This window comes from Chiloscyllium punctatum, chromosome 12 (assembly GCF_047496795.1).
Source record: "Chiloscyllium punctatum isolate Juve2018m chromosome 12, sChiPun1.3, whole genome shotgun sequence".
NCBI lineage: Eukaryota > Metazoa > Chordata > Chondrichthyes > Orectolobiformes > Hemiscylliidae > Chiloscyllium > Chiloscyllium punctatum.
This window is the reverse complement of record NC_092750.1, coordinates 28,554,832-28,567,263: the sequence shown is the minus strand read 5'-3', so window position 1 is coordinate 28,567,263 and position 12,432 is coordinate 28,554,832. Positions and strand designations below refer to the sequence as shown.

The window sequence follows — 12,432 nt, the reverse complement described above, 5'->3', positions numbered from 1 at the left end:
CCCTATACATCCATAATTTAAATGGCCTTCCAATTCACATTTTAAGGAAGTACACTTCAGCCTTTAAGAACTCCATTCAATACTTTGTGTGCATGAAAGATTTGCTATGATATACTTGCATATTAACAATAAAAATCACTTTCAATACAAGCAATGAATATCATTATTCTCCAGGTGGGATGCTTATGACAACTTAACTGGTTGCTGAATGCCATTTTTAGTCAAAATGTCAGATGAGGTATTAGAATGTTTTGCCCAACTTTTGAAGATTAGATTTGCTCTGATTTTTGTCTAATATGGTAGAGCATGTACACTCAGTGCCTGATTACATTATTGCATACAGTGTTCCACTTCTCAGTACCTTTTCACCTCATTGAGTAATCAACAGAATGTAAAAATCCTGTTCAGAATAATCTGCTTCTAAATAAACCTTGGGGATCAAACAGAAGAAAAGAATGTAGATTTCTGGAATGCGTTTTGATTTCTTCAGAACACTCCAATCTGTTTCACAACAATGAATTTTATTGGCACTGTAGTCAATATTATGTATGCAAATACTGCAGTAAGTTTGCAGAGACGGCAAGGTAATCTGTCTCTGATGGTGTTTGTCAATACAGGAATTTAAGCTAACATTCCTTCAGCGCCCTTTTTCCTGGAGTATTTCTTGTATTGACCAAATCATAGGAACAGATATCCAAAAGATGGCTGCGCAATTCTACATTGAATTAGACATTGTGCTGTTAGTTCTGAAATAAGGTTAAACCCACAGGTTTTTACTCTGAGGTGAGATCTCTGCCAGTTAAGATAGATGAAGAATGTGTTTATGTAGAACAAAACTTTTTTTTTTCAATGACATTTCTTTTTTATTCCTCCATTATAGGACACAAACTTTCCCTACACTTACCAGGCCTCTTATGGAAACTCTAAACATTTAAAATTGGGCATTTTAAGTGCATTATATTAAAAGGGGAAATTGTCATGCATTCAGAGCTTTTACTGCCATAGCACTGCTTGTGACTTTTCAATGCGAGTAGTACTTTATATTCACAGTAGATTTAGATTAAAACTCTGTCAGTTGGGGTCTTTTGCATGCACAGCATTACACAGTGCATGGTGATATAAGTAGCAGGGCTCTTAAAGTAAAGAGTCTTGGAATTGTTTGTACATTCTTCATTGATGTCTTTCCTTTGACTTTTCAGAGGCTCAGTATAAGTTTACCCTGTCTCTTTTTGGACTTGATTGTCTTTTCATTTTGCTTGTTTTTAACTTTAACTACTTATATTGACATTTTGCATCTTATTTGGATTCATAACCTCTTTAGGGTACATTTTCATTCTTAAAAATGAGTGCATGCACTTTGTAGCTGAGCATCTTACTTTATCTTTGATTTATCAATTTTTATTTTCAAAAGATGTTTTCAAGAATTTTTAAAAATTGTTATCACAAAAATATCTATTTCAGAGACTCTATCTGAAAATGCAATCGTTTGCTAACCTTTATTATGAAGATTATGGTTTGCAGTTACACTGTTTTAGAGGTTTATCTGTTAGGATTCAAATCTTAGAGCCAGTTTAGCATTGTAGGAAATTCAATTTGCAATACATTTGGTGATACGGTTTACAAACTTCATTAATTTCCAAATTTCTGTACATGTCAATTTCGAGACATACATTGATTGCTGGAGATTTGCATGACTACTCTCTACTGCTTTCAGTGTTGTACCATAATTAACTGAATTTTTGACATTGATTTTCTTTGAGATTTGATGAAAATGGGAAGCTTCATCATAAGCAGGAGTTTGTGATCATGCAAGCCCAATCTGTTAATGAATCATTGTGGAGTAGCATTGTTAAGGTGCATGCAAACATGAAATGAGGACATTGTTTAAAATTACTGACTAATATCTTTCCAAATAGTTGAGGACTTCTAAAGGTCAACACAGATAAAAGTTTAAAATTATGACATCCTTGGTTTATTGAATGAGTTGAGAATCTGAGACTGCCATTCAATAGCCAACATGCCATTGCCACATTTAAATCATGATGGTTATTTAATTTCAATGTGATCAGATGATAACTTTAAACTTTATTTGTCCAGGTTACAAAGATATTTCAAAAGAAGAAAAATTCAGTGACATACAGCTTCCGGCAGTCATTTTCCTTGTATGGGATACAAGTTCTTCTCTTTGAAAATCAATGTAAGGATTTAAGTAACTTTATCTGCTTTTTTCAAATACCTTAAACATTAAACATTAATAAAGCTTTCGAGAAGATTTTATCTCTTTGCCAATGATGACTTATTTATGGCAATAAATACAGTTTTTAACATGCGAAGTATTCCTTTGTGTATCTTAGATTATCCAAATGGGATCCGACTTACTTCAGCTATTTCAGGTGCTGACATCAAAGTCCTGATTAATTTCAATGCCCCCAACCCACAAGATCGCAAAAAATTCACTGATGATCTACGTGAGTCTATTGCTGAAGTTCAAGAGATGGAAAAATACAGAATAGAATGTAAGTACAAATTCAGAGTTAACTTTTGTTTTACTTGGAAGTGTGAGCTACAATAGATTTGAATTAATTCATTTCAAGTTTCAAATTGCGACTCTGTCTTGACTTTTGAATTCATCATTTTGCTAAAAATAACGTATTTTAATATTGAAAGGTCTACTGAAACAGAAAGTTTGCAAAACTAAAACAATCATTTTCATTGGCATCACTTGTATTAATCTGGCACAATTGTCCATTCTGATCATGCACTATAAGGAAATATAATCCAACATTTTACCTTCAGCTGAACTAGAAAAGCAGAAAGGAATTGTACGCCCAAGTATCTCTCAAAGTTCAGGCCTGAAAAAGGAACCTGGTATTGGCACAATAAGCAGGACCAGTCTGGATGACAGTTATACCACTGGGGAAGGGTTAAAGAGGACCGCACTAAGTAGTTCCCTCAGGGACCTCTCAGAAGCAGGTAAGAAGCTAGATATTAATTGTGATCTTTGTGTTGTAAATATACCTATGCTGTTGCTTATTCTGGTGAAATCAAAGACTGGTCTGTAGTCTAATGAATGTTGAAGGTCATTACCATCACTGAATAAATTTTTCAATTTTGTAGCAAGTCACATACAGAATATGTATTTGCAATCTGTTCTAGGATTCATTCCAATAACTATCTAGTTTATTTCCTAATTTTCAATGTTTGAACTTTGTGTGTTAACTTTATTAATGTCAAATGTAGGCTTTTTAATCTTCAGCAAAATTGCTGTTCCTCCAGTTTTGTGACACCAAAGAATATTATTGTATTTTGTGAAATAAATGGGCTTGGTCTAATTAATAATCAGTACTTGCATGCTATTAACTGTTGTTACTTTAAGTGCATATTCATTTGGAAAATTGAACTTTGATCAGAAGAAAACATTTGAATTTAGTAGTGTTGGATGATAATCTTAGATGTACATGTTGTCTAATCTTAATCAGACTTTCAGGATATGTATTTTACATGAAATTATTTAGTGATTCTGATTTACAAGTCACTGAAGTGATCAGAAATATTATCTGCAATTTGCCTGTTGTCAGTTTAGTAAGTTGTGGGATCTAGTCAGTCAGGATATGCTCTGCCTGGAATGGATTACATTTAGGATGAAATGGTCCTGTGTAGAAATTCTGTGTTATGTGCTTGAATCAAGTATATGTTCAACCATTTCCAAGTGTATTTTTTTTGTTTAATGTGGGGTTTGGCAATGTGTAATGCAGTCCAAAATCAAGTGATAACCAGGAAACTGTTTAGTTGTTGCGCTTGCTGAGTCATGTTTGGTCTCAAGTCTATTTGTTTCTTCTCTTTTATAGTTGATGTTAATTATGGTTGTTACACAATTATTTCTCATGTGATATATACACTTATTCTCTTAAAGGTGTTGATTTATTAAATTCTGAAGTGGCTACTTTTCCCAAATTAGTCCAGGATCTCTAACCCCTTTTTTAAAAATGAAAAAGTCATTTTCAGAAATATTCAAACACTTCTGATGTTTGTCAAAGCATTAACATAAAATGTTCAGCCCTACACATCCTACATTTCAGTAAAACATGCTTATTTTAGGCAAGGTCATTGGTTACAAGATGGGATTTGGACCTCTGTTGAAGAGACTGTCATCTTTCACCATTTGACCTCGTTTCTGCAGGTTTCTTAGTCAACATTTATTTTTCCCAGAGTAGAAAAATGAAATCCACTAGAGGTCCAGTTTTTCATAAATCAATGGATGCTGCTTTGAAGAAAATTAGTGCGAGATTACATTAAGGAAGAGTTTAGTGATGTTTTCATTCTGTTGCCTCTACTTATCCACAAGTGCTGGTAAAGCTCATCATTTATGTAGCTTCCATGGAAATAAAATGGCATTACCCATGTTGCTGATGTTTTCTTTTTTTCTTTTTAATGTCTGCAGTATATTTTTATACAATATACACCCTTATTTGTATGAATTCTAAACAAAAAATTTCTAAAACTATAGCATTAATTGTTTGAACAATTTCATTTAAAAATGCTAAGTTTTCTCAATCAACAATGAGATGTAACAATGATTCATTGTTACTTTTAGGTTCTTTTCAATACTTAGACAGCCTGCAGCCATCCCTGATAATATGCTGTTCAGTTTCCTCCATGTTTGCCTGCTAATTCCCAATTAGATGTGCTCAGCTTGTACTGTATGCAGAGAGACCCTTTAATGTGCATTGGGTGCAAAGATGTGGCCCCTGGGTTAATTCTCAGTTTCTAATCTTTGGTATTGCATGTCCTGGGCAGGCAAGCGTGGGCGCCGCAGCAGTGCAGGATCGCTAGACAGCAATATGGAAGTAAGTAGGAAGTAATTGATCTGTAGCTGGATGTATAATGTATATTTTGAAAATCATTTGTTTTGCATCCTTTTGCTTTCTTCCCAACAAGTAACCTGCCTGCCACGTAGACTATGCATGTGTGAATTGCTTGCCATGTATACCTAATGCTCGCGCGCATAGTCAGGCTTCTTGTTAAGGCACACCATTGTTGATGGAATAAGCTGAATGTGGTTTTGCTGGCAGCGATGAATCTGAAGCTTTTGAAATCATCAGCATGTGAAATGCTGAATAAACTAATATATGCCATGTTGTGACACTGAAACATGGATTCAGTTTATTATTTTGCTTTATATGAGCTGCACTTAAACTTTCTCCTTTTTTTGTTGGCTATCAGTTTGCAGAATAACACTTAAGATTCTCAGTCAAGGTTTTGAGTTCTTAAGTTGTTACCTTTTTTTGTTAAAGCACCATTGTGCTTCAGTTGAAAGCATTGTTTGGAAACGCATAGAAAAACTGGATAGAGTAGATGAACTGATTGTGGATTTCATGAAAACTCATTCATTATCCAAGCATTCACCCACACCTTCCTGCTCCAAGTTCATTTATTGCCCATGCATGCTTAAAATGTAATGGCATTAAAATTAGTAGACTTGCTATTTTAACACACAATTATCAGTAATTCTGCATTGAAAATGATTTATATCAAAACCTTTTTTTCTTGATGTCTTCACTGATTATTGTCTGTGCAAGTGTCTTTGTTGTGATATGTCTTGTAAATTCTCAAAGGTGGTTTTGGAAATGTTTTTATTTGTAACTGACTTGTGCCCCGGTATGGTATGTCCAGTCCTTTGGTCTTGTTTCTACAAAGTTTCTGAAGTGAACAATTAGACTGTATGCATAAAATAGGTTGTCAAAAGTAAAGCAAAGTATTTGGGTTCTTTTTTTATTTAAGTGACTGTTTGTGTTGTGGAAGAGTTGAAAAAGAAACTAACATATTCACCATGATAACTACTGAATTTTGAGACAGTGAGTGACACAGAATTTACTAAGAGTCTGTCATGCACCAGATATATCCTTTTCTAAAAATATATTTCATCACAGCAAATGTAATAACAACGGTGTGTGACATCAAAGAATTTTGTGTCTGAATGCCCTTTAATCAAGATTCAGAAAACATTGCATTTATATATTTTCTTGGCATGCAGCCAATAGCTCCACATCTAACTGTGGACATTCACATTTAGCATCTGGAGATTATTTCGTAACACTTCTGCAAATCTCCGTCATGGAAGGAAACAATAATTGTGTTCTGGTGGAAGCGAAAAAGTTGGTCACTTAAGCATGACTCCTGTCTCCATTTGGGAAGAGAGACAGTCAACAAACACACTGGAAAATGTAACTAGTCAGATCCCCCTGCTCTCCTGCCTTAATCCGGAAATGTTTGGAGACAAAGATGGAAGATAACTACATAACAAAAGTGTACAATTAGCAAGAGATATTTTCAGATCAGTCTGTTAATTGGAGGAGGGGTGGTGCTGCTGCTCATTGAGATGTAATTGAAAAATAATTTGTGCTAATATGAAGAACATATTTCAGATCTTAAATCTTACAGAATACTGGAGTATGGAAAAGTATATTACTGAAAACTGTGGTTGTAGCTTCTCTTTGTTTACCCTATGGACAAAAATTTAATACCTAAAATTTTGCTTTTGTTTAACTTCTAATCTGAATAGCATGGTGGCTGTTTTGTTCTGATAACAAAGATTTGAATTTCTTGTAGATATGATCCTTGTAGATATGAACATTATGCCTAATTATCTGGTAGTAGTGTGTATCCAGCCAAAACCACAATGCATTCTCTAATTAAATTGTCATAATTTGATAAACAGAATAGTTTTAGTATCCAGTATCTTTCTTTTTCATTTGAAAAGCTCTAACTCGAGCAATATCATGTCCCTCACCATGTTGAAGTTGGACACATACTAAGAAACTAAGTTTTAAACAAAAGTTTTGTAAAGATCATTTGGATAGCTACGTGAATAGGAAAGTTTTGGAGGGATATGGACCAGGAGAAGATAGTTGGGACTAGTTTAGTTTGGGATTATGTTCAGCATGGACTGGTTGGAACAAAGGGTCAGTTTCTGTACTGAATCTCTGACTCTAAGATTGATGACAATATATTATCACACTCTAGTACGTATCTGTGGAGATTCACTGAGTAGTTATTGAACAGACTGCTTTGGTATTGAAGTTTCATGACTCTCAATTACTGAACTTTGACTGATTACTACCCAGATATGAAATGATAATAACTTAATCCTAATTGAAAAAATAATCATTCAACTTCAAAAATTCTTTCGAAAAGTGGAATGATTCATGATGAACAAATTCCAAGCAGGGTGAATTCTTGTCTCCAGTTGAAAGGCTAAGTTGTTAGATCAGAGCTGTTTTCCAATTTTGGTGAAAAAGATGTAATTTTATTTCATCATTACACTGACCTCATGAAGTTTAGGGTTTCTTAATCTGATTAATTTTCAAACCATCCTGACCTATCAATCTTTAGATTACAAGTGGGTAACTTGCAGGTTTTGCACGTAAAGTTCCCTTATTCTGTGGTTGATATCTTGTTAAAGAAAAAAAAATCAACTATCTCCCAGCTCCTGTGAAACATACACATACATGTTGTCCAAGCAAAATGTGGGCTAGCAATGAATCCTACTTCCTAATTTCTGATTGCAAAGAAGTGGATAAATAACTGTATTTGCAAAATCATAGATTTGAAGATTGAAACATGAAAGAAAATGATGAAACTCAGGATGCCACCTAAATGTTCTTGTTTTATTCACAAGACTCTATCAATATCATGGATGAAAATATTTTCTTCAATCATAGTCAGGAATTTATGTTCACTCAATGCAATTTTCATAGGACCTGACTCTAGGTTACCCAGGCTTGTATGTTATTTGCAGATACATTGTAACTTTGAGGTGAATGTAAACTAGCACCCACTTCAGATGCCGAGTTTTAATGGATTCTGCAAATTATGTTAAAAATACCCAAATTGAAAATGAAGATTTAAGTTGGAAAAGTACAAATCCTGTGTCCGTAAAGAATTATGGTGAGGGATTATACATCTTTTGGATTCATCTGTTAAATGCATTAATTAAAGAACATAATATACATTGGATGTTTACACTCCTGAGAGATTTTTCATTTATTCAAAAACCCATCTCATTATAAACTTTAAATTGTGGAAAAAAAACTCATGATACAGTGCAGAAATGTTCTTTCATAGTTCATTGAAGTAGGGATCAAATTACTATAATGATTGTTTGGTCTTTGAATGTTGTTTGATCCATAAAAATATACAGCAACATTTTCTCTTAATATTAGTTTAAATTAATTTTCACAAGCTTAATTCAATAAATAACATGTTATTCTTTCTCATCCTAGGGGTCAGTCATTAACAGCCCTCATGCACGTCGAAGAGCCACCACATCTACACGAGGAGAGTGTCCAATCCGTCCTCACCAGACATTGTCAAATTCATCATCACTGCTTGGTTCTTTGTTTGGTAGTAAAAGAGGGAAATCCTCTTCCCAGGCTTATTCCACACCAGGGTCATCTCAGCAACTTCAATATCCACCACATCAGCAACATTCCTCTGTTGTGCATCACCCAGGCCAGACAGAAGTACAGACGCAGCAGTTGCACTCAATTCACTCCCAGTTCTGTCATATGCAACAGACCCAGCCCCTCCCACCTCCTTATCATCATCATCACCACTACCACCCACCTCAACATGCTCAGCTCCCTCATCAGCATCACCAACACATACAGCATTCCCAACACACTTCGCATTCCCAACATGCTCCCTATGTGCAACAACACCCGCATGCAGCTCACGCCTCTGTACCCACTCCCCATCCCCAGCATCCTACTCACTCACAGCATCCTCAACATCTCCATGGCCAACAACCCCCTTCTGCTACCAGTGGCAAGACCAAACACACAAGTGGCATCAGCACAATAGTCTAGGTGGAAAGGTAGAACTTAGAACATTGAACACTTATCATATTACAAAGAAGCTGCACTAACTCTTATGAAAACACTTAAATGCAGCAAAAGGTAAATCTGACTTCTTAATTTTAATCGGTCGAATTACTACTGTGTGCTTTATATAGCAACCCATCAGTAACATAATTTACATTCCCAGTGTAATGTTAGAAAGTACTGTAATTGGATTCATCCCTCCAGGCGTTCAGTGGAAAATTTTCCTTGATTTCTTTTTTGCCTTGCTTGAGGCAAGCTGGGAGCCTACTGTGCTGCTTGCCATTCAGTGCTTTTGCTCTTGGACTTCGAGCAGATGTTACGGCTTTTTTTTTCTTTCCCTTGGAGTATTGCCTGATGGCTTTTCTGTTAGTTCAGATATAGGAGTCTGTAAGAAAGGAATATGATGTGGATTCTAATCTAACTTGCTTCATCACACTGGTTTTTAACAATTGCTGAAACCCTTTTTGTGGATAGAAGGTTGTTATAGTTTGTTTGAATTCTGTTTTTGATCATTTAAAAAATAATGAATTGCATATGAAAAGTGTTGCTTAGCACCCTGAAGCTGCAAAACATGCCTCAAGTTTAAAGGAAAAGTGTAGGTTCAGTTATATTTTAGCACTGAAACATAAAAATGAAGTTGTGGAATTCTGACCATTTTAAACTATTCCAGTATTTATTCAACTTTAGCCCCCAGTAACAACAAACACATCAATTGTAATCTTTAAGTGTGCCAACTATATCATCACATGCTATTTTAATCAAGACCTGCTTTGTGTATAACATGCATATTTTAATAGAAAAATGAAAGCCTATTTGACTTATCAGTATTGAAATTAGTATAGTGAGCTAACTGTGAAATTTGGTGCAGTTTGCTATTGAAATGGTATTTAATCATCTGTTTTGGCATCCTTTATTCCAATAATAATTGCTTATCAGGTGGGAAAAATGAAGGGATAACATTTGGAATAGATCCAGATTTATTTCATCCATTTACAAATGAGAGTTCAGTATAAACAGAATTCCATGTTCATTTGCGCACACATGAATATTAATAAGCCCACCTCAAGTAATTAGCAGGATAAAGCATTAAAATTTTGAAGGATAAAATTCCTTTCTTTTTTGAGATAATTTTCAGGAGATAAATATATATTTTTGCTTCAAAGTACATTGCACTCAGCAGGCTGAGTACATCTCTCTCACATCACTACTATACTTGTTTTATGAAATTTAAAATATGGTCCCTATATTTCAAAAAAGGATTGGTGATACCAAATAAAATCTAATTATTGCAGCAGACACACTGTTGAAGTGAACAGCTTGCAAAATAATATATTCAGTGACAATGTGAGGGGTCTGCTAAAACTGAAGGAACACTTCTGGCTTGGACCATTCTGACATAGAAGATGAGCTCAGACTAATATTTTTTATTCTGACAACAAATTCACCAAACATGAATACCAGCAAACTTATGAACTGAGCACTTTGTTAGCTGCCATAGTGAGCAAATACAGCAGATAGAGTTTAGCCTTTTTTTTAAGTTGAGTTTCTTTAATGTGCAATATTTTCTTATAATTATGTACTGAAGTGAGAATAAATGTCAGGTTTATTAATTTAATCATTCTTGAATATCATAGATCGTGAAGTCTTATCTCTTGGAATCAGACTGATTCCTGGGATTCTGTTCCTTACAGTATAAAGAACAAAGCGCTTTCGATGAAGCAGGCTATCTTGCATGACATTTAATGTTAATATGATGAGGCTACACTCTACATACTGTATATTTGCAAAGTTTCAGTGTTGACATTAAATATAGTTGAAGTAGGGTGATCTCATATTAAAATACTTAGACTGTTTCTTCATACCTCTTTATAAGTATAGTCCAATTGTAATCCCAAACCTGTTCCAAAAAAGATCTGGTTGCCATTTGAGATGATAGTGGTGGTGGGAAGGGTTAGTTTCAAGGTCCAGGACCTATATAAACTGCACAATAGCTCCTTCAGGAAGACTTTTGTCTGTTACATATACTGTGCATAAATTGTTTGAAATGACCACAAATTTTCATTGTAAATAAAAATGTATTAAATTGGGAATAGTGTGGATTCTTTTTATTTCCAATGCTTAAGCATCTGTATAATCAGTTTGTCCAAGTTAATGTTTAGCTCTGCATGTTTTGTGAGTGCTGATGTGTACACAAGTTCAAACACATGGCATTTAGACTTTCATCAAGATGTTGGATCTTTAGCATATATGTTTGGCTTATGCAAATAATTTCTACCAGATGATGCCAGATCAACAGGAATACACTGTGGCCTGTAATTCACCCACTTTATCTTGCAGACCTGATCTTTTCTGGAATAAATCAAATAATGTGTATTTGTATTTGATTTTTTTAAGTTAAGAATGAAATGTATGACAATGTAATTTTTTGGATAAGATCACTTTAATATTAGTGTACAAGTATTGTATTGCTTCTAAAAAAAGAAAAAAATGCAATCATCTGATGTCAGATTTTTTCCCATCGTGCACTGCATGCTGCAGTAGCTGCTTGTTTCTTGTAACAACAAACTGAATGAAAGTCACCAAATACAAAGTGAAAATCTTAATGTTAGATTACTGTCTCATGTAAAAGCTGTGTTGCTACAATCCAGCATGCATTTAGGTTTGTACTCATTGTACAATATCATTTGGCAAAGCCAATTCTGCCTGCAACTATAAAGAAGCAATTGTGTACATACTTGGAATGGAATGCCATATCTCAAGGGGAGAAATGGGGAGAGGAGTAGGCAATTAAACAAGAGGTGGGGCTAATGAATCGGCAATCCTTTAATTTGTATATAGTGTGTAAATTACTATTACAAATATACCCAATAATTTGGGTTGCATTCCTTCTGTTTCTAATCTACCATAATGCTTAGGTCTGTTATACATCTGTGGCAGCCCATACCAAATTGTTAGCTTATTGCAAGTGATGAGTACTTGAAAACAGACTGTTAATTTTCAGATGCTTTCAACTATTCATGCATTGTAATTGTTCTCCAAGGCTCATGATCCATTTTGTATGGAAGGAGAGAGGAGTGCTTTCATTTTATTATGCATTATAATTGTAAGTAGTACACAGCCCTATCCATGTCAAACTATGACTGTGATAATGTGGAGAACGCAAAATAAACCATACAAGATTAAACTTGATGTTTTTTTTATTTAATGGTTTTCTTGAAATTTTGAAATATACAATATTTTAAGTTGCTTGATTTCAAACTCTAATATTTATCTAACTGCTTGCAATTCTGGTCTCCCTGCTACAGGAACGATGTTGTGAAACTTGAAAGGGTTCAGAAAAGATGTACAAGGATGTTGCCGGGGTTGGAGGGTTTGAGCTATAGGGAGATGCCGACTAGGCTGGGGCTGTTTTCCCTAGAGTGTCAGAGACTGAGGGCTGACCTTATAGAAGTTTATGTAGTCATGAGGGGCATGGATAGGGTAAATAGACAAGGTCTTTTCCCCAGGATGGGAGTGTCCAGAACTAGAGAGGCGAAAGATATAAAAGGGA

General features: G+C 34.7%; 1 protein-coding gene across 9 annotated transcripts in view; it reads left to right on the top strand.

Annotated features, from left to right (window-relative positions):
* iqsec1b (IQ motif and Sec7 domain ArfGEF 1b) overlaps positions 1 to 12,071 on the top strand; it is a 484,326-nt gene extending 472,255 nt beyond the window's left edge. For 8 of the 9 annotated variants that reach the window (XM_072582214.1, XM_072582212.1, XM_072582221.1 and 5 more), the window contains 5 exons: positions 2,098 to 2,197; positions 2,355 to 2,516; positions 2,797 to 2,973; positions 4,798 to 4,847; positions 8,283 to 12,071. In XM_072582214.1, the coding sequence (XP_072438315.1) occupies positions 2,098 to 2,197; positions 2,355 to 2,516; positions 2,797 to 2,973; positions 4,798 to 4,847; positions 8,283 to 8,867 (1,074 nt within the window). In that variant the 3' untranslated portion in view covers positions 8,868 to 12,071. The remainder of the gene's footprint in view (positions 1 to 2,097; positions 2,198 to 2,354; positions 2,517 to 2,796; positions 2,974 to 4,797; positions 4,848 to 8,282) is intronic. The other variant, XM_072582220.1, reaches the window with a different exon arrangement.
* The last annotated feature ends 361 nt before the right edge of the window (positions 12,072 to 12,432 follow it).